This window comes from Brienomyrus brachyistius, chromosome 2 (genome assembly GCF_023856365.1).
Source record: "Brienomyrus brachyistius isolate T26 chromosome 2, BBRACH_0.4, whole genome shotgun sequence".
Lineage (NCBI taxonomy): Eukaryota > Metazoa > Chordata > Actinopteri > Osteoglossiformes > Mormyridae > Brienomyrus > Brienomyrus brachyistius.
In genome coordinates this window covers 24,001,778-24,028,711 of record NC_064534.1, presented here as the reverse complement: position 1 = coordinate 24,028,711, position 26,934 = coordinate 24,001,778, and the positions used below count along the sequence as shown (strand labels likewise).

Sequence of the window (26,934 nt, the reverse complement as noted above, 5' to 3'; positions counted from 1 at the left end):
AAAGAAACACTTTTGGATGCTGGTTGGCAAACCCCCAGGCCGACACACAGTCCAGTCCCACCCTGCAGAAATGGCCATCTCTCTGCCGCAACCAGGTGTTAAGTGGGTGTCTCTTTGGCGTGGTCCAGCTGCTCGGATCCTCGGCAGTAAGGACCCTGCGAGTCGGATCACCCTCAGGAAATCGTACCACATAGCTGTAGCACCATAACTGATGCTTCCTCAAAATGCAGGTTATGTGCCTCATTTGGACATCCCTAAGCAACCGCTCAATTAACACAAAGTCAAACCAACGGTACCCAAGGATTCTCCGAAGAGACACAGTACCAAAAGAGTCTAGTCTTCATCTCAGGTTACTGGATAACATCCATGTCTCACAGCCATACAAGCAACAGGACTCTAAAGAGTTGGACCTTCGTCCTCTTACAAATATATCGAGAGCACCATACACCCCTTTCCAGCAATCTTACGATCGCTCTCCAAATCAGTCTACTGACTTCATAGGAAGAGTCACCTGAGCCATGAATATTGTTATACCGCTGATGAAACCCAGAATCACCTGTGAATAACATAGAGGTTCTGTCTCCACCCTGCACAACACTCACAGTACCAATGTAGAGGCCAACCATGACATCCAGCAACCTCGGGGGGATCCCGAAAAGTCTCAGAATGTCCCACAGGGCAGCTCGATCAAGTAAGTCAAACACTTTATGAAAATCAACAAAGGCTGCAAAGAAACTCTTACGAAATTCACATTTGCACTCGAACCCTCAGTGCCAGGGTGCAGTCAATGGTAGACTTCTTAGGCAAGTGATCACGGATGCTATTGAAGATGACTCTAGCAAGGACCTTACCTGGCAATGAGAGCAGTGTTATCCCACTGTAGTTGCCGGAATCTAGGCAATCTCCCTTCCCTTTCCAAATAGGGAGATCAAATCCCACTTTCCAGTTAGTTAGGATGACACCTGTCTCCCAAATGGAAACAAAGATTGCCTGCAATGCCAGGACAGCCTTACCACCAGTCTGGAGAAGTTCACCCCATATACTATTGATCCCTTCAGCCTTCCCTACCCTCAGCTGGTTGACCACCTGTGCAATCTCAGAAATATTGGGTTATTGATAGCTAATCCGAGGATTAGCCTCAAGAACTGTGGATCCAGAGATGTCCAACGTTGTAGCCAGAGGATCAGCTTTAAACAGCGGCTCAAAGTAGCTGGCTCAGTGGCTCAACTGCAGTGTCATCTGTAAGGATCGTTCCAGCACCCACCCTGACTGTGACTCTGTGTGAAACACATTCAGATGTGTGTAATGCTTCGATTCCTCTGTAAGCAGTATGTCGGTTACTAAACTACAGATGGTGTGTCACTTGTCCACAGATCCCTCTAACAAACACCTCCTAGTCTGCCCTCAGAGCCCTCGCAGCCATCCTTCTCAGTTCCCGGCAGAGACCAGACTTGTCATCATGCTGTGCCCTGTGTCTCCTCTTTACGATATCCCTGTAAGATGAAACACCTCCTTCTGGGAACACCAACAACACCACCACAACCCTGAGCAACCTTTAGGGTCTTATTATGGAAGGTCTCTCCCATTACATTAGAATCTGCAGTCACACCCGAGTCTGCAAGTTCCCCACACAAACTGTGTGCAAACTAATTAGAAACAGCCTGATCTTGGAGTCTGGCCAAGTTCAGCCTCATTCTCCTAGTAGGTAGTAGCCTACTGCACCTAATCTGCATATTCAGGGCAACAAGAAGTCTGTGGTCATAATTCACAAACTGGGCACTTCTGTAGATGCTGCAGTTCTGTAGGAGCCTCCAGCATCTGCCCACGAGGATGCGATCGGTCTCCTTCACCAAACCACTAGTATTGGAGTACCAAGTCCAACGATGCGACTCAGAGCGCTGGAACCAAGATCCAGAAATTCACAGCCCGTTACCTTTTGCAAAGTCGAGGAACCTGGCCCCACTTTCACCATGGTCACCAGACACCACCATACCAGCCTCGTCATGCCAGTGGTCACATTGAAGTCACCCATGACAAGAGAAATGTCACCTCGTGGGGATCCATCAACCACCGAGCAAAGTTGAGAATAATATATCTACTTCATCCAGACAACACACAAGACACCCAGAGAAGGCCTTAGCCTGAGTCTCATAATACACTCATTACATGGAGTGACATCAGACTCCATTGGGAGGAGCCAATCTGCCACAGCAATAGTTACTCCCTGAGTATGGGGGGCTCCAGAGGGACCAGACCAATAATAGGTGTACCAGCCTACAGAGATGTGACCACTCCCTGGTCTGCGTACTTCAGAAAGTGCCTCCTATGAAATGCAGAGATTACGAAGCTCCTCAGACAGCAGAGGAAAATGGTAATTATTGTTCTCTGATCCTGTTTGTCCAGCCTTCCCCTGTGATTATGTCAGCTGTGGTCCCTCGGGAGTTACCCTCCCTGCCTCACTCCGTATCCTGTTGATGTCAAAATGGAGTTTTTTGAAGCAAAGAAGCTTCATAGTACAGTGCACAGTAGCAGCATGTGGAAGTCAAAGGGGAGCAGTTATTAACTTGGCGCCACCAAGTTACATCTGTTAAATCACTAGTCTTATGAATGAAGGCCATTAGAAACACTATGTTGCCTGAGTTTATAACCATATATGAATAAATGATGCATCCAACTTGGATATTATAATAATTTATGCATATTTTGCTACTAATTTTTCAAGCATTTTCATACATGTACTATAAGAGTATCAGGCCCAAGGCTAAAAAAATTATAATATATTCCGAGGAAAAAACCTAAACTAAGAAAAAAGTAAAAGTAGTTCCAATATTAAAATATATGAGAAAACGATATTCTCTCGATCTCAAACAACACTATTAACACACTATCAAACAACAAGCGTGCAAACAACATTACACCAGCTGTTTGAAACTTCCGGTGGCTTTAACAGTCTGGTTGTTATTACTTTCATTACACCTCTTAGCAAGGGCATATCGCCATGTCTTTGTAACAGTGAGTAAGATGATCAAATGGATTTTGTAGTTCAGTGCCCTTGCTCTGATTTCTCAAACTTTAGTAGACACAAGCAATGGGTTACATGCTGTCAGTATATAATGAGCCGACTTAAAATATGAAAATAAAATCATATAAGTACATTTTAAAGGATAGTGCAATTTGATTAACTTATACAGGGAAGTGGCATGTGTTCTTATGTGACCTAAAGCCCATGGGAGAATGCCATCAGTATTATCATAATTATCAAATAAAAGAAAGTGATATAATCTCAGAGAGTTCCTGAGTTTTTTTCTTCATAAAGCTACGAGTTTAATCTTTCTTTTTCTCTGAATATTACCCCTCTCCCCCTCAGTAACCTACAATGGCCCTAATATGCCATTGTACACACACACACACACGTGCATTTCGTTATATAATTTTCTTTACAGTAAGTGTTTTAAGTGATCATTGAAATGTGAAAAATAAAAGGGAAGTGAAAGTGCTTGAAGACAACTATAAAAATGTAGGCGTGTAGGTGTTTGTGCACAGTAACTATGTTCACCACTCAAAGGTTTTCTAAAGACAAAATATATATTCCACAGTGTTGGGATTAAGTTGATTCCACTTTCTACATCTTCTCCTGCTTTTGAGAACACATGTTCGTAGGGGAAAGGAGGCAGAGGTGTATAAAAGCTGAAGTGCAAGCTAATGGAAAAACGGCATTATGCATTGAGCAGAATCGCTCAGAACACAGGGGTCCTCAGAACACAGTATGCTGAAGTCACTGAGATAACACTGCACCTCAGCTGTGTCTCCGCATTGATATATATCTGATATATATATTTTATATAATATATCCTAAAAACAGAACAAACTTCTCACTTATGGACATTGTTGCATCTATATGACGCCATTTGTTTTAAGAAGAATAAGCCCATTACTAATGTCATATAGAAATAACAATATATATATATATATATATATATATATATATATATATATATATATATATATATATATATATACTGTACAGATAGATAGATAGATAGATAGATAGATAGATAGATAGATAGATAGATAGATAGATTGATTCATATATATCCATCCATCCATCCATTTTCCAAACCGCTTATCCTACTGGGTTGAGGGGGGTCCGGAGCCTATCCCGGAAGCAATGGGCACGAGGCAGGGAACAACCCAGGATGGGGGGCCAGCCCATCGCAGGGCACACTCACACACCATTCACTCACGCATGCACACCTATGGGCAATTTAGTAACTCCAATTAGCCTCAGCATGTTTTTGGACTGTGGGGGGAAACCGGAGTACCCGGAGGAAACCCCACGACGACATGGGGAGAACATGCAAACTCCACACACATGTGACCCAGGCGGAGACTTGAACCCAGGTCCCAGAGGTGTGACGCAACAGTGCTAAGCACTGCACCACCATGCCGCCCCTAAAAAAATATATTCCCAGTATTTTCTTCTTAACAATTAATCATACTGTCCTGATGATGGGACCACAAAACCTTCCAAGGTGGTACGCCGGTAAAAATTTCATGAGCCACTGCTTTACGAGGTTTTAGACAGCCCATAGTACAGTTTTTAAATATGGCCAGCTGATCTGCCACTTTCCACAGACACAATGATTAGCAATAATCAAAATATCCCAATATTTACGAATTAAAATATTGCCCATTATTAGACATCACCCAGTTCTAAATGGTATCGGCAGAAAGCAAGCATTGGTACTCGTACTCAGTCTGAAAAGAATGGCATCAGTGCATCCCTCAGGAATATATCTGAGTTTGGCATAACGGAGCTAAAAGACCGTCTTCATCTTACCAACTACTCTCTCTCTCTCTGGTCTTTTCCATGTTGAAAATCCATGAATTTAGGTTCTGCCAGTGTCAAGACATGCATTCATTCTTTTCGCTGTGCATTCCTACCCAAAATGTATGTAACTGAACGGCACACATCAAACACTGTTACAGCCCCAATGTATATGGTTGAAAACTTAACAGCTTTGGTTCGTGATTTCATGACCAATGTGGACCCTGAGAAAAGCAATTGAGAGCCACTGCCATAGAGCAACAGGGGTAGTGACTATCTGAGAAAAGATACAGTTCTCCTCTGCTTTGTTATATCATTTTTCACTAACACTGACACTTTCAGGCAATGTTCTTTTTAGGCCGGGCAAATTTGTTGGAGGCTCCCATGTTGAGTTGACAGGTCCGTGAGAAAAATGACTAAGCTAAAACACGAAGGCAAACCACCGGTGGCCCAGTAACCAACATGATTCACATCAAGGACAAGTCATATGGCATATTTCTAGCCAGTGAGGGTGTACAGTAAATTGCATCATGAGCTCATATCAACATCTGATTTAGTTATTTCTTCATATACAGTGAATTATCAGTGACACACCACTTAAGAAAATTGCGCCACTTACACTCCCTTCTGTCAAATCCATGATTTCTTTGGGCAAAAAGATTAGATCCAGTTAAGCTTTCTCTGTTATAAAATTGAGAACGTGGGTCTGCAATTGATGAATAATTCTGCTTTGGGCTGATATAAAACAGGGAGACGGAAGCCAACCAAGCTATGCCTTGCACGACATTACAATAGACACCTACAGTAGGTATAACTTTGGTCAAGAAAATACATGTACATTCCATCAAACTTGCACAGTACGAAATGACTTTCAATAATGGTACAAAACAAAAAGTCAAATGAATAAAAAGTAACGAAACCAATAATGATCAAAATAATAAAGACTCCTAAATGCAATACAGACTATTAGAAATTAGAAGACCGTTCCAAAAACATACTCCAAAACCCAAATTATGGTCTAAATTTTGATGGCATTTACTGTCGGTATACAGTACAGTACTTTACAAACAGCAAAACTCTCCACAGGTTAAACTTGTTATACAAAACTAGTATTATACAATGATCAAGCACTCACCGACTCAGTAAGCACTGATTGTCATCCAGCCTACATAGCACCGGCTCTTACCTCCTCTGTCCCTAATGGCGAGGTTATGCCCCATCTTTAGTAGAACATCCAGCTGATACATTCCTGGCTTAGAAGGTGGTGGATCTGCATCCCTTGGCTCCACAATAGTGATACCCTAAGGATGGAAAGAGGGCATCTTCAAAGAGCAGAAAATACTTTGTTGCTGCAATGTCCAGATTTTGTTTGTTTTCCTGGAGCCAGGAAAACAAACAAACAATGTCCTCCTGAACGTCAGCAAGATAAAAGGGCTGGCTGTGCACTTTGGGAGGAAATTCCCTCACAATCAGTGGGACGCCTGTGGGGAGCGTGTGCAGCTTCAAATACCTGCATGTCCTCAAAGAGAACGTGACACGGACAACATAACAGCACCCTTGTTAATCAAAAAGGCACATCAGTGTCTCCATTACCAGAAGGTACAGCTTCTACCCTTAGGCCATTTATATTCTTCATGAAGATTCACATAGCTAACAAGTCACTTTACCTACTTTACATACTTAATCAAACTCACTTTTCTCAGTTGTTGATCATGATATACTGCTCTTTATTTTATTGTGTATTTTACAGTCATTTTCTTTATTGTTATTCTGTGTATTTTCACTGCGAAAGGCTGGCTCCCCTTCCTGGGTTGTTCCCTGCCTCGTGCCCATTGCTTCTGGGATAGGCTCCGGACCCACCACGAACCAGTAGGATAAGCGTTTTGGAAAATGGATGGATGGATGGATGTGTATTTTCATTTTACTTATTTCTTACTTTATTCTTTCTATACTGTTCTGTTTTTTTCTTTCTATTGCCTATTTCCTCGAGCACAATCCAGAAATCCAGTGGAAAGGCATTTCACTGCACAGTGGTACAGTGTACAATTGCATGTGTGATAAAAAAACTTGAAACTCGTTAACTTTAAACTTGGTTTGGGACAGACATTTAAAAGCTATGTGGCAAAAGGACACTTGATCTGGCATGTTTTTCCACTGGAAACTGTCCAGTGGACAGATCATGCACTGTAAAAGGCTGAAGGGCACCTGCAAAGCATGATTCAGCAGTAAGGAAAAGGTTTCCAAAAATAATAAAAAGAGCTGATTTCACAGATTGTCTGGACATATTAGTATTGATGAGTGGAATTAATATCCCTACATCCTTGCAATGCATGTGATAGTAACACATAAGGATGCCAACGTATTTTTATTTCTATTATTTATTTTTTCGCAATTTAAAGAATAAAGTTGTTTATAACGCTCGCTCTTGTAATAGAAATTCTTGCAGTAAGATTCAGTAGGAGCTGACAGAAGGTAGAATGAAGTGATCTTATGCTGTGATGCTTTGGGCTGATTTTTTATGTAACCGTCAGCTGGAGCAGCAGCATGTGGCTCACAGAAAATTCAGAAAGGCAGCCGCTGAAGTGGCCGGTCACTGTATCCCTAACCTTTTACAGTCTTCGTCAGTCACACACAGACTCATACAAAAGCACAAGTAATGACACAAAGCCTGCAAAGGGGAGCTTAAATATTTCAGCTGATATTGACATACAATCGTTACACTGCATTCTATTCAGGCAATATTTTCCAGGAAATTCCACTGCTATTCAGTAAGAGTTCCTGCAACGAAAGACAGCACGTCACAATAAAAATGACCTTTTTAATTCAGTCTAAATGTATAGTCTGTGGTCAGTTTGAGAAAGCGGCTCCGATCTAGGATGAATGTTTTAATCATAACTGCTATGCAGTTTCTGCTTAAAGAGCAGTGTTGGGATAACAGAGGCATTATGAAACCATCCTGCATTGATTCATAATATATTTTGGTAGGACAGTGTGTTCTGTGCAGTATCTCTGTTTATGTTTTGATCAAAACATCCATCCGTCCGTCCATCCATCCATCCATCCATCCATCCATCTTTAAACTTCTTATCCAGGTCAGGGTCACAGAACTAAGATATATTAATATTATTATTAATTAGCCAAATGCTGTTCAGGTTTTTCTCCCTTACAGTGCTTGGCTACTACAGTATATACAGAAACCTATTCAGAGACATCGGGTAAGGGGGACATGCAGCCCACACCAATCTATTTTACAGCACAAACTGGAGAGCAGGTACACTGCGCTGTCTATCACAGCCACACATGATACAAGATACATGCAGTGACACAGCTCACATTGTGGCAATGAGCTGAAGGATGAGTAATGCCATTCGGCGAAATGGAATCCCTTTGTCTACGTGCTGCCGATTTCGCAAACTGAAGACATGTCAACACGGCCTTCTCTCTGCAGAAATGTAATAACTGGTGCGTCATGAAAAACACGTGTGTCTTGCTCCTGCTCTGCTATTGCTATGCTGTTGCTATGCTAAGCAAAATGCACCTGTGAGCATAGTACACAGGCATCATTTTCAAATGGCCTCATTGTTAAAAACAATGAAACTTTAATTGATATGATTTAGTTATTATTTTCTTATGTGCTCCTGTTTCTATTTTTGTACTAGCTGTGATTATGCTTCTATTCTTGGTTCTTCCCTCTAGTACCTGGTTTTATGTCTTGTATTGCTCTAGTATCTAATATCTCCTAGTGTCCATTCCCTAGTGTCTGATTCGTTGTTAATCATCCAAAGCTGTTTCCCGTCAGCCCTTGTCATTGTGTATATACAGTAGGTGCATGATTTTGCCCTGTTGTCTTGTCAGTCACAGCGTTTCTTCTGCAATTGTTACTAGAATGTGTCGGTGTTAGTGCTGTGCGTTTGATGTCGGTAGGTTCATTGGGTCTGTTTGTGCTTAAGGAGTTGCATGTGTTGTTTCCTCACTAGTGTCCCCTCAGTGTATCTCCTGTTTTAGTTCTAGTCCATGATGGTCCTTGTTTTGCCTGCCTGCCTTTGTTTTGACCCCTCACAGTCTCTTTTTGTTTCTTGTTGAGTTCCCTCTGTAGATGTTGGCGGTTCATGTCTAGACCAAGATTTTCTTTCAACCAACCAGCTGAGTACTCTGTGACTGACTCTTTTATACTCAGATGGTTATTTGAAACAAAATCTTGGTCTGCACTTTTAGTCTCTAGACCTGATTAACCTACCTAGTGGACTCAAAAGCTGAAGTGAATATCATGCAGTGAAATTATTTTGCTTCCTCAGAGGTGAGTGGAAAATGTGGACAATATTCTTTCACAAATATCCAGCTTCATATTTATCGTTACATATTGTTGTTACCTTCTATATAGATATTTAAATGAAAATCTGATTTTTAGGGTCAAGCATGTATTTGAAACAGGTAATTGAGTGCAACTCAAGCTGATAGTTTGCTTGTTTATTTCATGTTCATGTGTAGTCCATAATGTGTGTGTATTTTTTTTTAATTTGCATAAGGATTGTTTTCTTTTTTGCTTTTACATCGTCATTTGCATCAGTCTTACTGTGGCTATTTCAGCACTGCTGCTGTTATTGGCCCGAACATGATGCACATGCGTACAGCAAGCCACAGCCAGTCAGAACATTCAAATATCCTGCTTATCTAAACTAGGAGCCTTCAGCACATGCAAAAGCAACACTCTTTTCCAGCAGATCGTTCTACAATTGTGTACTTATTACTATGCAAAATATATTTTGTATGCTTATCAAATATACAGAAAAGCACAAAAATTAAATTAGCTCACTCAGACGCCTTAGGTTATCCCACAAATGCCTCTACCTCCACACACACAAATAAGCTTTTAAATTACTATTCATGTCCTATCCACTTCATTCAGCATTTCAGTTCTATGACATTCAAACATAAATACTGCTGAAATTAAGCTCAATTTTAAGTATGCATTAATTTTGTATCAACAATATACAGTAAACACAACAGGACTGCTTAAGACAATATGATACAGCAAACCTTCAATGTGACTAAGTGACATGGCAAAGGATTTTATCTTTTTTTTCATATCAGTTGATATTAGTAATTATCACAATGTAATTCCTGTCATATTTCATTACTTCATCATTTCATATTTGCTTGAAATTCCCATAGAATTGCCCTTAAACAGTTTCAGAACAAGAAAAAAGATAACAAAATGAACTGCAAAATGAAATGTAATTTTAACAAACACAACAAAAAAATTATCGTAGGGCGTAACACTAAAAAACACTGACAGTACGGGTTGTTTCTGGGTTTTTTCTATGACTTTCCCAGTGATTCTAGGGGACTGGATTTATATTACTAGTAGAGTTGTCACCCATCCTGTACTAAAAAATGTCTTTAACCAATATGGGACACGGGTTGTCCCGTATTTCTTCAGCTTGTATGTGTAAACTCTGATTGCTGGTGTTTGTAACTGTAAATACTTGCATTCAATGTTTTCTATTGAATGGCAAGGCTTCAATGGTGAAGTATTTCCAGTTGTAGTTGGCATAGGTTTGCAGCAGAGTTTAAAGAACAGTACATGGTACCAGTACATTACATGTTGGGCTGAACCACAAGACCACCAACATCTTTTTACACTGTTTAACCAGAACACAACCTTGCTGTGCATTTGCTGCGTGTAGGTCGTCCGTTCTTAAAATACTACCATATGATTGGTTAGAGCTATTTGCTCCTTATCAAGTGTATTGAAGTTTCTCATTTTCTTATTGTTCGTTAAGTCGACGTATGGTATATAATGCTCAGCCCTACTTCCAGATAACATCAGACTTAACAAATCCTCTTTTCCCATTAAGTCACTGGTGTTTGTGCTGACACCACTATGACCATTTTAACCAGTTTTGGAGAGCAGCAAAGCTGGGATGTTGGTGTTTGGATGTGAAAGACTCTACCAGGCATCATTCAGAAATGGACCTCAGACAAAAAGCCTCTCAAGATGAAATATGCAAATTGTTATCATCTGCAAGACAGACATAAATCGTTAACAGCACTGCTTTTATTGCAGTAACCACAATATGTTGCATTAAGTGCCACAGTTGATTATGCAATCTGATCACAATATATACAGTAACTCAACAAGATCAGGAACACCAGTGCTGTATATGTTAACCTATTGAAAGCAAAGACATCCATCCTTTTTTAGCCTGTGAATTCAAAAGTCTTTCTCTTTCATATCCATATCTAGCTTTCTCAGGGTGGTGTTCAAGATGTAACAAAACAAGGATTACATTTTTTGAGCTGTTAAAAAAAAGTCAAAGGTACTCTATGATCTGGTGTAATTATACCGACTTTATGGAGATGTTTAAGCACTGCCAGAAGAATAAGGTTAGACTTAGTGTCTTCCCTGAGCTGCTAGGCAGCAGGATGTTCTAATCCACCTTCCGCCTACACCCAGCTCCTTGGTGCTGACATCCCTATTCAGGAGCAGCTATTTCTGTTTGCGCACTCCTCCTGCAGAGCTTGTTGTAACAGTTTGAAGCAAGAAAAGACACATGAAATTAAAAAAAGAAAACCCTTCTCAAGCATACCAACAAATATGCATATAGTATTTTAAAAGAATAAAATATGTACCGTGTTAGATTTGCCCGGGATCCTGATGTTTGCACTGAAACCTGATGAAAGGGTCATATTAAGTAAACAATTTTGACAATTTTGACTAGTCATGCAGAATTATGAATAACTATATATATATATATATATATATATATATATATACTGTATGTGCGCGCGCACACACATACATACATATAAAATAGATAGATAGATAGATAGATAGATAGATAGATAGATAGATAGATAGATAGATAGATAGATAGATAGATAGAAGAATTTGTTTGTGGTTCTCACACAGAACAGCTTTGAATAGATGAGGCAGCATGGCAATATTTAGACATGGAACACCAGCGCTGTCGGGGGCCATTAATTGCTAAAGCTTGATAAGCACAAAAGGCTCTGGGATGAGAAAAGGGGGCTATTATTACTTTACCGTGAATTTTAGCCTGAAATAATCGGTATGTTTGAAAAACAACAGAAGCAGCTCTGCTGAATAATTCCTCAGAATTACAAGAAGAGTTACAGGCCAAAATAAAGACTTGCAGTGTTGTTCTTTTTTCCGTCTTTATCATGAATGGGTTATAAACAAACCACATTTTGCAATATAAGAATGACCTCTGTTTTATTTTTTGGTATAATCAGTAATGAGTTACATGATTTTTATCATTGTAACAACCCCACAGCATTGTACATGCAACGTCTTGGGCACTTTGTTGATGAAACTGAAAAATCAATTTCTCATCAATGAACTAACGAGAAATCTGTTGTATGCCATGGCAGATTCAAAACACTGGATTACACCAGATAATTAATAAATGAAAAGAACACAGCCAGCAGATCAGGTAGGACTAATAAAAGATAATTCTGTCAGACGGGACTGATGGAGGTGCATTTATTTCAACCAAACAGATCATGATTTCATGGCAATTCGATGCATTAAATGTATTATTAGCTAAGAACCTTGGCTATTTGCAAAACAGGAGAAAATCACGTATTAGTGTCTGGAGTGGATTAAACTTCATTTCATTAGTCGTTTAAGTTTTGTTATGAAATGTGCCCTTAGGTAAAGTGGGCTATCCCACATGGCAGTCAAAAATGAGTTTCGTGTCCAATATTAATTATTGAGGGTCTATCTGTTGTTATCTAAGTCATACCTCTGTGCTACCTATGATATATATCAATTGTAGGGTATAGGCACACTTTGGAGCTCGTTTTCTCAAGACTGGTTTTGTGGGATAGCCCACTTTACCTCTCAAGGGCACAAATGAGGTAACAGATTTCATTAAAGAGTATACAAGGGCGGCATGTCAGCTGTGATGTTCACCTCACACCCCAGGGACAGGCCTTTCAGTCTAGCCTTTGCACTCTGTCTGTACACTTTGCATGTTGTCCCATGTTGTGCTTGTTCCCTCTGGGGACTGTGCCCCCCCCCCCCACAGTCAAGAGATGTTGATTAGTACTAAAAATGTGCCTGTGACTGGCGTCCCATCCTAAAGAAACATAATTTTCATAGATCATAGGCATTGTGCTACACTGTAATTCAATCAATCTATCTATCTGTCTATCTATCTATCTATCTATCTATCTATCTATCTATATTTATTTATTTATTTATTTATTTATTTATTTATTATTTTGCAAACTTATTTTATGCAACATAATTTGATTTAAAAAGAAACAGTAGCGGGACAAGCCAGTAATCATATGTGCTGATTACAGATATTGCAGATATTTATGCTTCAACATTATCCAAGCTCCTAGCTGGATGTTATCTTTCCACTGTTCCACCCATTGATGGCATTTATTTATTATTTAGAGTACTCTGTCACGCATTCTATCCAGGTAACAATGCCTGTGATCCATGTGAGTACTGTCTTTCCAATATCCAATCTATGTACTATAACCAAGTACCAAAAATTGGTGACAAGAAATGGTGAAATGCAAAGGATTAAAACCATTCTATAAATGTGTCATCTTTGTCATAAAAACTGCCACATAAGATAAAGAGAGATACTGGCTTGGTCATGTGTCTCACAGGATTACACACCCAGAGCTGTTGTGAGATCCGACTGAGATACATTCTTTGCAAGTTAAGTGAAATAAAATCCAAATGGTAACTCATTTATTTCGGCAAGTTTACATTGGGATCTTTTGCAAAGTAACATAAAAAAGGAGTTACACTGCGTGAAAAGGGTAACTCAACTGCACCAACAGCTCCTCTCAAAAAGTTCTTGCAATCATCACTACACAGACAACTCTACTTCCTAAACCAAGAACAATTCCTTCTAACCCCATATACACTGATGACAGTTTTCCTTACTAACTACATCTGTCATAAGATCTGCACCTCTTGATTCTATAATGATTCTTGTTTCTATGATGATTCTGCTCAGTTGTTCTTTCCCAGAAAACGGCATGTTAAGTTGTTCCGTTCATCTGTTTATCCTGTTCATCTGACCAAAGCTATTGGTCAATTTCACACTTTTTTCTTACAGAAGCATGCACAAAACCCCACAAAACTGGGTACCAAAATTAAACTAGAAAGACAAAGTTATTAAGGAAATCCCACAATTTTCAGCAGAAACCCACCATGGAAATGAAAGCAAGGTCCCCACTATCAAGGTCTGCAGGTCAGTCCTATCTCAAAAACCATGAATGCTTACTTAAAATTTTGGATATTTGGTATGATATTTCGTATTACAATAAAACATTCTGACTCATTAAATCTAACCTGTGCCAATTTTTACCTGGCAGTACTTATATTTAGCAACAAGCTAAACTCAATCTAATTTTAAATTACAATTCTATCACTCTTAACTCACCAACTCATAAGCAATTCATTGAAACAAAAACAAATTACCTCAATATAAAAGAACAACAAATGTTGACTATATACAACTGCATACAAATATATCAGGCATATTAAATTAACTGAAAACTATAAACATTTATATTACATACAGCTGAAACCAGTGGGTTAAAGTTCGTCTGTAGAAATTTCAATTCACAGTAGCAGCTCTGAAAGGTGCCAGATCATTAGGGTTTCAGACTAAAATCATTACATCAGATCAGATGAAACTCTATCTTTGCTTCAGCATAAACTGTGCAGCTATTAGCCAGCATAGTGCAGCCGGTATATAACATACATACTGTCAGATTGCGTCCTGATGAGAACACAGACGGTCCAGCTTCCGAGCTGCTGCTCGCTGACTTCCCAGTATAGCAGGGAGCCCAAGACATATGCACTCACTTGCAATGCAAACAGCAATGAGAGACGTGCAGCACAAACCCCTAACACTCAGACAGATACGCCCCACCTAAGCGTATGGTACTCAAAACATGCAAAGCGACCAACAATGAGCTGTGAGGAGAGCTCATCAATAGGCAAAAACTCTGTAATACCCCCTAGCATGAACTCACACCGGGCAAGCCAGCTGTTAAGGAAGCTAAACGGTGAGTCAAACAGCTCTAATCACACGCACATACCCGCCATCTCAATAAATATACACAGCATTTCCTAATCTATTAACAAGCAAGATCTAACATGATATTCTATTGGACTGATTAAGCTTTTTAAAGTCTAATTTCAAATTTTCTCACAAGAATGAAAAGGTGGCAGTTTTACCAGAGTTCACACCTAGAGAGGGTCTGCAAAGGGACCACTTCCTCTTAGCAGACTCTGCTGTCTGTATGGCCTTTACCTATCATGAGCAATCATGCCTCTCCACAGCCACAATAGGTATGTCATGTACAAAATACTTTACTGAGAACCTCTTAGCAATACTCTTATTACACTCATATTTCACGCTGCATTGATTCAATTCAATTTTATTTATATAGCGCTTTTAACAACCGTCAGTATCACAAAGCACTTTACATTGACATTTCATGCTGCACTGAATGAACAATTGTGACACTTTTGTAATAAAAGTGCACAGGTACTATAGATGTCTATGTTGTCATTTTAAAGAAGGAGCTCACTGGTGGCAGGTGAAAACATATATGGTTGGGGGGGCATTGATCCCAGATCACATGACAGTCTTTTAAGACACACAGCAAAACATTACAAAAAAAATGCAGAAAGTGAAAAAAAATCACATTTGGAAACCATGCACCAGGAGAATGTTTCCTGTCTGACTGATTTGTGCCAACTGTAAAGTTTGGTGGAGGAGGCATGATGGAATGGGGTCGTTTTTCAGGGGTTGAGTTACGCCCCTTAGTTCATGTGAAGGGCACTTTTAGTGCTTTGGCATTCAAAGACATTTTGGACAATTCTATTCTTACAATTTTGTGGGAACAGTTTTTGGAAGACCCTTTTCTATTCCAGCATGACTGTACCCCAGTGCACAAAGCAAGGTCCATAAAGAAATGGTTGGGTGAGTTTGGTGTGGAAGAACTTGACTAGCCTGCACAGAACCCTGACTTCAACCCCTTCAAATATCTTTGGGATGAACTAAAACAGAGATTTTGAGCCAAGCCTTCACGTCCACCATCAATGCCTGATCTCACAAATGCTCTTCTGGATGAATGAGCAAAATTTTCCACAGACACACTCCAAAATCTTGTGGAAAGCCTTTTTAGAAGAGTGGCCACTGTTATAGCTGAAAAACTCCATATTGATGCCTATGGATTTAGAATGGGATGTCATAAACGTTTCTGTAGGCATAATGGCCAGGTGTCCCAATACTTTTTTTCCCCATACTGTATAGTCTCACAAATGGGGTCACAGTAGCACGGACAACTCGTTTGCCACATCTTGTGCTGATGCTCTCTAATGCAGACAAACTGTAGACAAATATAAAGAAATATTTGATATATATATATATATATATATATATATATATATATATATATATATATATATATATATATATATATATATATATATATTGTTCTTGGTCATGTTCTTAAAACCTGAACAAATTTATGCAGTGTGGCTGGGTGCATTATCCTGCTGAAAGAGGCCACTGCCAGTGAGTACTGTTGCCATGAAGGGCTGTACTTGGTCTGCAATGCGGTAGATGCTTTGTGTGAAAGTAGCATCCAAATGAATGCCAGGACCCAAGGATTCCGAGTTCTGACGATCACGTGCCCATTGTACTGTAGGTGTTTCCAGTGGTAGACAGAGGTCAGCATGGGCACTCTGACCAATCTGCAGCTATGCAGTCCCACTGTGCGTTCTGACACCTTTTTATCATAGCCATCATAAATTTTTTTTAGCGATTTCTGCTAAAGTTGCTCTCATGCGAGATCGGACGAGATGAGCTAGCTTTCGCTCCCCACATGCAACTTTGAACCTTTGGCACCCATGACCCAGTTGGCCTTCCTAAACCACTTTTATCAGATACCGATCACTGCATGCCGGGAACGCCCATTTTGGAGATGCTGTGAACCAGCCATCTAGCTAGCACAATTTGGCCTTTATCAAAGTCACTCAGATCTGTACGATATTTCCTGCTACCAACACATCAACTTCAAGAACTGACTGTTGACTTGCATAACATACTGTACAATTGCGCCCTGGATAGGGTTGTAACAAGACAACCAATGTTATTCACTTCACCTGTCAGTGGTTTTAATGTTACAGCTGATCAGTGTATATGCCCATTTGGAGATGGTGTGTACTGCTGTATAAAGGCAAAACATTATAGCTAAGTAGTCATATTACTGTTGGGCCATTAACAAGAGCAAGACCAAAAAACCTACAGTAACTGCTCCAAAGAAATGTGTGGAAATGGTATAAAAACTATTGGCACAGTAGAATGAATCACATTAGTTTGATTAGAAGGACTGGATTCTCACTTGACATTTATCTGTGATGTATTGACAATATTCACATGACATGAACTGTCCAATAATACGGTAGGTTTTAATGGTGAACTATTGTTCAACATTCTAATACCCTAATCCTTTTTGATGAGGAAAAAGACCTACCTGAGACCATCAGGAAAAAAACTACATTCATCAAATATACAACAGAATACTGTGAGACTGTTCCCACAGGTGTTGGCATACCAGCTTCCCCAGTTTGCAGTGTTGTTATGAAGTTTGCTGTTCTTGGAAGTTTGAGACAAAAGACAACATTCGAAACAGTGTTTTCCATTTTGGACAAAGAAAAACATTCCCTGCACAATATGCTGCTTCACTTCAGGAAATCATTTCTACCAGCAGCCACTGTACAACACTTCACATCACTGTCTGGCAAGTTGCTAATGTATCCTGCACATCACTTGCACATTGCTTGCACAATGCTAGCAACTATTTGTACATTATTAGGATACTATTGTACATCTTTATGTTTGCTTGTTTATTTACTTGAATTTTTTTAAACATGCCTGTTGTTATGTATGCTACTGTACAGTATACGGTGTTTCATCTTGTTGTTGATGCTTGTTGATCTCTCTCTCTCTTAATGTTGGTGCAGATTAATTAATAAAATTCTCTCTCTCTCTCTCTCGCTCTCTCTCTCTCTCTCTCTCTCTCTCTCTCTCTCTCTCTCTATTCGGCTCCTAAATATTTGAAAAGTATTTTGAACTGATGATCATCGGTCCTCAAGCAGGACACACACAAAACACACGCACAACAGCTCAAAAAATGTTTCAACAGGAAACACCTGTTTGTGCTAAGTTGGCCAGCAATGAGTTCTGATCTCAGTTCAGTTTTAGGAAAGACCTGAAGTCTGCTATTGCTAGAAAGAATCATGCAAACCCATTACAACTGAACAGGGGAGAAAAGTGCAAGAAGCTTATATTTGGCTACAAGAAACAAATGGAGGATGTCATTGCTGCAAAGGCCTCTCTGATACTGTGCAAGTCGCATTTTCTTCAGTTAAAAAAGTACATGTAAGTTGCTGAATAGGTGGATGTCCAATTAACTTATTCAGGTGATCAATATTCTGTGAATTTCCAAATAATTCTGAAGAATATTTTACATTACATACAGTAGCTAAAGTGCAAGAATGCCAGTAATTTTGTATATAATTCATTGTTGGGGATGCCAAAATCCAGGGCTTATTTTGAATGCCAGTCTAGCACTTCCCATAACTATATATAATATTATATACAATTTTATATACAAAACATTGCTATTCAAAGCAACATCACTAGATTCCTTGTTCATGCTGATAGGACCCTCCATTATTTCAGAAATTACAATGGATGTATACAGTAGTATTGTATGAGCCATAGTCTGATTCCAGAAATTCATGGTATAGCATTATTTAAACACACGTATTCTAGCCTGTTTTTAGATGCTATCCCCATGCTTCTCTTTTCTCCTTTTTGTAGATCATCTAGTAAACCACAACAAAGCTGCATGTGCACTCCAGCAGAGTGAATCAGGCCGAAACAAAACATTAGAAAGTAAACAAATACTTCTAACTATTTTCATGATTCATTCATTTTTGGGCGTCCTTATTAGCCACTTATTGCAGCCATAAACATATAGAGAATATCTTATAGATGAATGATGAGTACAAGGTAAGCTGTAGCAGAATTTAAATCGACGATCAAGATGATAGCTAACCAGAAGGAAACCATTCAGGTACCAAAGATAAGGAATGTTTTTTTGCAATTACTGTACTTTCAAACACGATATAGTTGAAACATGCAAGACAAGGACCATTTTTGATCTTTCAACAGCTAATGTTTCTTATGTGGCATTATTATTTGTTAAAGAAATGTGCAAATTCAATTTGTTATCAGTAAGAAATCATGTTGATTCAATGATCAGAGTGCACCTAGTAGTCTCCAAACACTGAATGAATATAGTCATCCCGCCTATACTATTAACCTCAAAGAAACTCCTCACAGTGAGGAAGGACTCTGCGCATGTTCTGTAGCCACGCCCCCTCATTAGGTATTCTTCTCCACAGTAATAACTCAGCTGCGTTTACTCCTATTTCAGGTTTCCCTTGATTGACCAGCTTATATAACCAGTTTAGCCAGTTCTACCAGTAAGTAGGACTACTGATCAGTCTGCATCCCTGTTTATCCCTGAGAGTCTACTTCTCCCTTTGTGGGGTTTAACAGGCATGTTTCCGCTGTTCCCTTGCCTAGTGAGTCTGAGTCCAAAAGCAAAGTTAAATAATACTTAAAAGTTCTCAGAATAACAGGCGAGCCCGTCACTAGAAAGATCTGCATGGTTATGAACTTGCTTCCTTCTGTCGGGCAGACTGCCACAGAGCTGAAGCAGTACAGGTCTGCAACCTCCCAGAAGTCCCAGCATGTTCACCTCTAAAGCAGGATTTTCTGTACATCCTTCCAACAGATGGAACCACATCTGTTCATTCACATGAACGTGAGGAGCCCGTGAGAGACAAAGCAATTCACTTGTTGAAACAATGTTTAAGATAAACAGCTCGCAAACAAACCATGCTACATGAATACACATTTACACCAGCCTTTCCATGCTATCTCCACCACCCTATATTGGATACACATTTGGCAGATGACAGGATTGATGGCTTACATGCTGCAATTGGGCCTAATTATTCATTCAAAAAAAGTAAATAATGCATGTTTCAGGTTACAATGAAACACTTACCAATTTTTTATAACACTGACTAATTTTCCTTATATTGCAAAATATACAGAAGAAATACCAGCCATATTGAGGAAACAACCTCAAACTGCCAATGAGAACCACTCAGTTCAAGTTAATCAGGCACACAAAGACATGTAGAGACAGTTAGAAATAGAGTCTGTAGACACCTATTTGCTTACGTAGATCACAGAAAAACTAAGACTCCAGCTAAGAAAAGTGCTTCCATGATATGAATTCTGAATATGAATGTTTTGCAGAACTGTACGATACTGTTAGTCAGCTTATCTTATCTAAACAAGAGAAGTCTGATTGTTATACCTGCCCAACACTGTGTAAAATGCTTATTTTAAATAAGCACATTAAAATACGCTGAAACCATTTTTTGGTAATAATTGTGTCTGATGATGGAAATTTTGAAAATAATATAGAAAGGCCCACATGACCACTGCTCCACTGCAGACTAAAAGAGAGTTGAAGCCAAGAAAGATGAATAAAGGAGGCAGATATGACAGTAACCGTGTCTGCATGTGGGTGTTAAGGTTATGTGCCACCCAGCTCTGTTTCAACATCCTTGCACTTCCAAAATGTACCATAGTTAACGAATTCTGTATTACAACACAACAGGCCACCAGGCATCACTGAGCACCAGCAGGGGGCAATCAGCACCACATGGGCCATCAAAAACCATGACTACAGCAGTGACCATGAATACAAGATTGGCCACAAGGAATGATAAGGGGATGTCATGTGTTTAATGGCCACTAACTGACACATCAAGTGGGTGTGACTATCTTCTCCAATGCGGCTTAAAGCCTATGTTAAGGAGAAGGTCTGGGTTAGAAGGCAAAGGGAGGATGATTGTCCAGTGGAGATGGCCACCTTCTGATCAACTCATCTATGCCACTGGAACCCGGCCCATCTGACTGAGGAAAGAAGCCCTTCCCTCTGAACAGATGACCGGAGCCCATTCATTGTCACAGCTGATATACTGTATAGTTACTGTACCTGTATTCCCAGAATAAACCCTTGTTTCCATGGCTGCCATAGTACCATACCAGTATAAATCACTGCACTTCGCTCCAGCTGCATTCAGCTCACTCACCTTTCTCCTCACAGGATTCAGAAATGGGATTATATAAAAGTGAATGTAGTGCCATTAATTAAACATTAGTGCTAAATGATCATTTTCAAAATGCTGCTAGCATCTATTGTAAATTTTAACTTCTACAAAGAGACCTGTTTACCTTTACAAGTATGGTATCTAAGTCCAAAGATGGTGTGTTCAATTCCTAATTATTGCAGCAGCTATTGGAAGGCTATAGCATATAGCCGCCTACAAAGAAGAAAAAGTCACATCACATGACCTGGCCACCTTATCAGTAATAACTACACAGTAGAAATTATTTAGGAGGAGTCTGACCAAAGTGTGAAGGAAAAGCGCCCAGTGAGTGCTCAACATATATGGGAGAAGTCCTTTGGGACAGCTGGACAAGCATCCCAGGAGACCACCACATGAAAATGGCTCAGAAGAGAATATAGGGTCAGCCAGTCCATGGAGCAATTGGAGTTAGGGGCCTTGCTCAAGGGGCCAGAGGTGGAATCACTCTACTGACCACAGGATTTGAACTGGCAACCTTCTGAATCCCAACCCAGAGAGCGGCCCACCCCAACAAAAGAATTTCTTTGTACTTTTTTGGCCAGCGCATAATCCTTATGTTATTTTATAATGCAAATAAACCTATGGGTAGGTGTGTCCAAACATTTGACTGGTCCTGTGCCATAACTGTGGAGTGCATTATAATACTAACACTATCACACAACTCTAGGACAAGAATTTCACTGTATTCCCACAATACATGTCACAATATACTTGTCAATCGTTATTAACAAATTATTATATGATTGGGATCTACAATGACTCCGGTTTCCCCCCACAGTCCAAAAACATGCTGAGGCTAATTGGACTTGCTAAATTGCCCGTAGGAGTGCATGTGTGCATGTATGGTGTGTGAGTGTGCCCTGCGATGGACTGGCCCCCCATCCTGGGTTGTTCCCTGCCTCGTGCCCATAGCTTCTGGGATAGGCTCCGGACCCCCCACGACCCAGAAGGCTAAGCGGTTTCAAAAATGGATGGATGGATGGATGGATGGATGGATGGGTTCTACAATGCATACTTGCTTCAAAAAATATATAACTATCAACATATATAGGTACAAATATATCATCCAGAGGTTTTTTGGATAAAAAGCACATAATAAACCCGGATACAAAAAACAAACACATAAGAAAAGGAAATTCACATCCAAACATAAGAAAATTTTGGCAATAAACAGCTTCTTTCTACAGTAAGTATATGTGAACCTAAAACCAGCAAACAAAGTGTTTCTGAAAACCAATGCCTTATGCAACAACATTTGTGACTAAATTTCTGTTCCTGTTGCTTAACCCCATGTGGTGTAAAAAAACAAATGATAAAACAAAGGAATTTCTTCAGTCGGTGCCTCTAACTCATTTTTAACTAGCTACTCAAACATTTAAAAACATTTTAAAAATGAGCAGCTACTTTTTACTTTAATGAATACAACAAATAAATAGCTTTACTGTTCTAACTTCAGATTCCTCAACTAAAAAAAGCATAGATTTTTATTCATTTCACATGGATGAAGAAATGGTACTATGCATTAAACATCTGAAAGTGAAAGTAGCATTCAATAATGTTCATCTGTCAAAATGAATGACTTCATCATTATTCTACTTCAGGTAAATAACATTTGTCATAAGAAGTAATATTATACATTAGGACCGCCACTAACTAACAACTATTTTTCTATCAATTAACCTATCGATTATTTTACCAGTGCATTTATTAATATAAATGATTAATTTTCCTCCATGTAAGTTAATTTCACCTTGAAAATGATAAACTGCATGTCCTTGTAGTGGTTTAGATAACAGACACCAGCTCTTCAGCACTATATGGACGTCACATAAACCCAATATCAAAATGGAGATTAGGAGAGTGCCTAAAATATTACGGAGAGGCATATTGTGATGCCCAGAAGTTACAGTAGTAATCTGTGCAAATTCAGCAAATGCTTATACTTATCAAAGTCATTTAGTGGAGTCCGCCACATACAAGCTACACAAGTGATAAGCACTGAAGTTGCGGGGAAGAAAGGGACAGATCAGCAGCCTTTTAAAAGACGAAATACTAGAGTTAACAAGGTAAAAATCCAGTGGTGGTGTGGTGGTTAGACCTACTCTTTGCAGTTTATAGTCCAATTCTTTTTTGATAAAAAATACTTTTCTTTTTTATTTCAGTTCACAAATTTTTTATTTTTTTTTGGTGTTTCTTTTTGTTTCAGTTTTAGTTTACGATAATAACACTGTTCCCAGCAAACCCAACGTGCACAAACACACACACACAGGCACCGTCAATTGCCATGGAATAAGCCCAGATGGTAGCCTAAACATTTTCTCAAAACTTATTCAATGAGAATTCTGAGGTACGGGTAGCAGGCAGACAACTCCATGGCTTTAATAATGAGTGTATTTAGCAGCTACAATGAGCAAAGATATTAAAATGCTCTTCATACTAGCGGTAATTCAATAAAGATGAACAGACAACACGCCAGTTTTGCCTTTTCCGGCGGCCCATCATCCAGAATAGTGCCTGTGCGTTTTCTCTCCCGGCGCTCATGTATAGCTGTAGTTCCGGCTGTGGAGGCCATTGAACCTTTGCACAGTGTACAAACCACCGCTTTGTTTTGTGATAAACTACTCCCATAATTACGTAGTGATATTGAAGGAAAACATTTGTTATGATGAAGTGTTTTTGAAAAGGCATATCCCACCACCATACTGTAGATTGTGAGAAATTAATATCCATAACTATGACTCCTGGAAGTTAATCAGAATACAGCAATATTATAAAAACGTTTTTTTCTACTGATACACCAATAAGAAAAATTCTGGCTATACTGTTAGCTGACACTGACACCAATACTGACACCAATTGTTTGCTTAAATAAGTTTAAAGGGACACTACAACCAAAATAAATTAAAACCATATTTATTTTTTGGAAAACACCAATTCAGGCATACTGTACAACAGTGACAGAGCATTATATTTTATAACTGTATACATCTTATATATTCATAAGATTTACAATGGAGAAAGGCTTGTCATCAAATTTGATAAACTGTCATTTTCTGAGTTATATCTTTTGATTTCACACTATCTGCAATGGCATTTCGTTTCCAATCAGATGCTTGCATTACTGACGGACTAGCATTATTCTGCAGTACTGCGGTCTTTTTTATTGGAAGGTGAGCAATCAAATTTATTTATTCAAAATGTTTATTAGTAGGTCCCCCTTGTGAAATTTTAGCAGAGCATTGTGTGCAAAATGCATTTATAATGTTGTTACAATAATTTCTTACAGCAGACTTTTTTACTACTTGTTTTGTACACTGGTGAGCAAAGCTATACTGTAGTGCCAAAAGTATTGGGACACCCCTCCAAATCATTGACTTCAGGTGTTCCTATCATTTCCATAGTCACACGTGTATAAAATCAAGCACCTAGGCCTGCAGACTGCTTCTACAAACATTTACGAAAGAATGGGTCACTCTCAGGAGCTCAGTGAATTCAAGCATGGTACTGTGATAGGATGCCACCTGTGCAATAAGTCTAATCATGAAATTTCCTCGCTGATAAATAATCCACGGTCAACTATTAATGGTATTATAACAAAGTGGAAGCAATTAGAAACAACAGCAACGGTAGGTCACGTAAAATCACAGAACGGGGAGAGCGCATGCTGAGGCACACAGAGTGCAGAAGTCGCCAACTGTCTGCAGAGTCAATAGCTAAAGACCTCCAAACTTCGTGTGGGCTTCAGATTAGCTAAAGAACAGTGCGTAGAGAAGTTCATGGCCGACGAGCTGCATCCAAGCCTTACACCACCAAGTGCAATGCAAAGCGTTGGATGCAGTGGTATAAAGCACGCTGCCTCTGGACTCTAGAGCAGTGGAGACGTGTTCTCTGGGGTGATGAATCACTCTTCTTTGTCTGATGGATGAGTCTGGGTTTGGCAGTTGTCAGGAGAACGGTACTTGCCTGACTGCATTATGCAAACTGTAAAGTTTAGAGAAGGGGGGGATTATGGTGTGAGGTTGTTTTTCAGGGGTTGGGGTTGGCCCTTTAGTTCCAGTGAAAGGAACTCTTAGTGCTGTAGTATTCAAAGCCATTTTGGACAAGTTCATGCTCCCAACCATGTGGGAACAGATTGGGAATGGCCTCTTCCTGGTCCAACATGACTGCGCACCAGTGCACAAAGCAAGGTCCATAAGGACATGGATGAGCGAGTGGAGACTGCGAGCCAGGCCTTCTCCTCCAACATCAGTGTTTGACCTCACAAATGCTCTCCTGGTCAAAATATGGTCAAAAATTCCCATAAACACACTCCTAAACCTTGCGGACAGCCTTCTCAGAAGAGTTGGAGCTGTTATAGCTGCAAAGGGTGGGCAAACTCCGTATTAAAGCCTATGTATTAAGAAAGGGATGTCATTGAAGTTTATGTGTGTAAAGGCAGGTGTCCCAAAACTTTTGGCAATATAGTGTATATGGGTCACCATTTTAAAGCGAATAATTGGTGGTAAATATCAGCTCATTTTTAACCATCAGGCAATGGCCAACTGTTGCGGTATTGGCCAATACCAATAGTTAGCCCAAACAATCAATGCATTTCTAATTTTTTCAATTTGATCGAAGATTTTAGCGTATCATCACCAGGGCCAATCAATTCTATAAATAACACAGGCGGCCACCTAAGGCACGAACATCTGAGAGGGCACTGACCTGCCAGGCAATTTCACTTTGCCTTGGATGGGGGGCTGGTGATGATGCCCATTTAAGGCGCAACAATAGTTTGGGCCGGTACTGACCATCACTTCGTTGGGTCCCTGTCAAATATAGGCTTGTGCTAAAGTATTAGACATCATTATTTTCTGTACTGTAGCAAAAAGGAAAGCAAGGTCATCCCTGCCTAAATACAAGTCAAGGCAGTATTTTTTTTTGTATATTTTAGTTTTTAATATTTTTTACTAATGTAACATACAGAGCTTAAAAGTTTGATGCTTTTAAGTACCATTTTTAGGAATATATCATCACTTTGGAGAGCCCCAGTGCCTAGTCCACATCTTTTCCCACAACACAATGTAATTAACATTTTTAATTCAGACTAAATTGACCATATATGTACCATTCTATAGGAGAGTTATAAGACATACGACGACTGCAACTGGCGTAATGACGATGGTGAGCGCAGTTGCTCTGAATCCTGCCTCGCCAGTGGCTCTGCATTCTGCACTGGGGAACACTGGGTTTGCTCCCTTCACTGCTCCATTAGCTGTCAGTAATGAGGAGAGACCCAGAGCCTGCACTTTGACTCACATTAAATTAGCTGGGTCAGGCTGCTGTTTCACACTACATCTTATTGCTCTGTGTTGGCTGGCAAAGCGAAGAAAGAAAGAATGGCCACCAGTACAACTAAAAATTTTCTAAAAAGTACATTGCTTTTTTTCAAAATATACAGCTCTGGTAAAGAATTAAGAGACCACAGCACAATTTTTTGATTGACTCATTTCTCTATTTATGGTTGTGCTGCTGTGAATAATACATGGTTCTTCTCTGTTTCCCATTAATGAAGGGCTTCTTCCTTACTTTATGGGACTTCAGTCCTACTTCTAGGAGCCTGATATGAGCTGTCCTAGCAGTGTACTTCACACCTGCATTTAATGTTTCCCATTCCTTCTGAAGGTCATTTGATGTCATCTTCTGATTCATGAGAAACTTTCAGATAAGATAACAACTTCTGCCCTTTACCTGGCTGGTTTCTGGTCGTTCCCAATGTCTCCTGCTTCACCTTATTCTTGTGTATTGC

At 39.6% G+C, this 26,934-nt stretch overlaps 1 protein-coding gene across 8 annotated transcripts in view; it reads right to left on the bottom strand.

The window, feature by feature from the left end:
• The window catches only part of LOC125712651 (multiple C2 and transmembrane domain-containing protein 1-like), a 108,490-nt gene that overhangs the window by 79,400 nt on the left and 2,156 nt on the right, over positions 1-26,934 (bottom strand). For 6 of the 8 annotated variants that reach the window (XM_048982951.1, XM_048982937.1, XM_048982941.1 and 3 more), the window contains exon 2: positions 6,015-6,129. In XM_048982951.1, coding sequence (XP_048838908.1) covers positions 6,015-6,129 — 115 coding nt within the window. Of the gene's footprint in view, positions 1-5,963; positions 6,130-14,593; positions 14,701-26,934 lie in introns of those variants that run through there. The other 2 variants (XM_048982960.1, XM_048982986.1) reach the window with 2 other exon arrangements.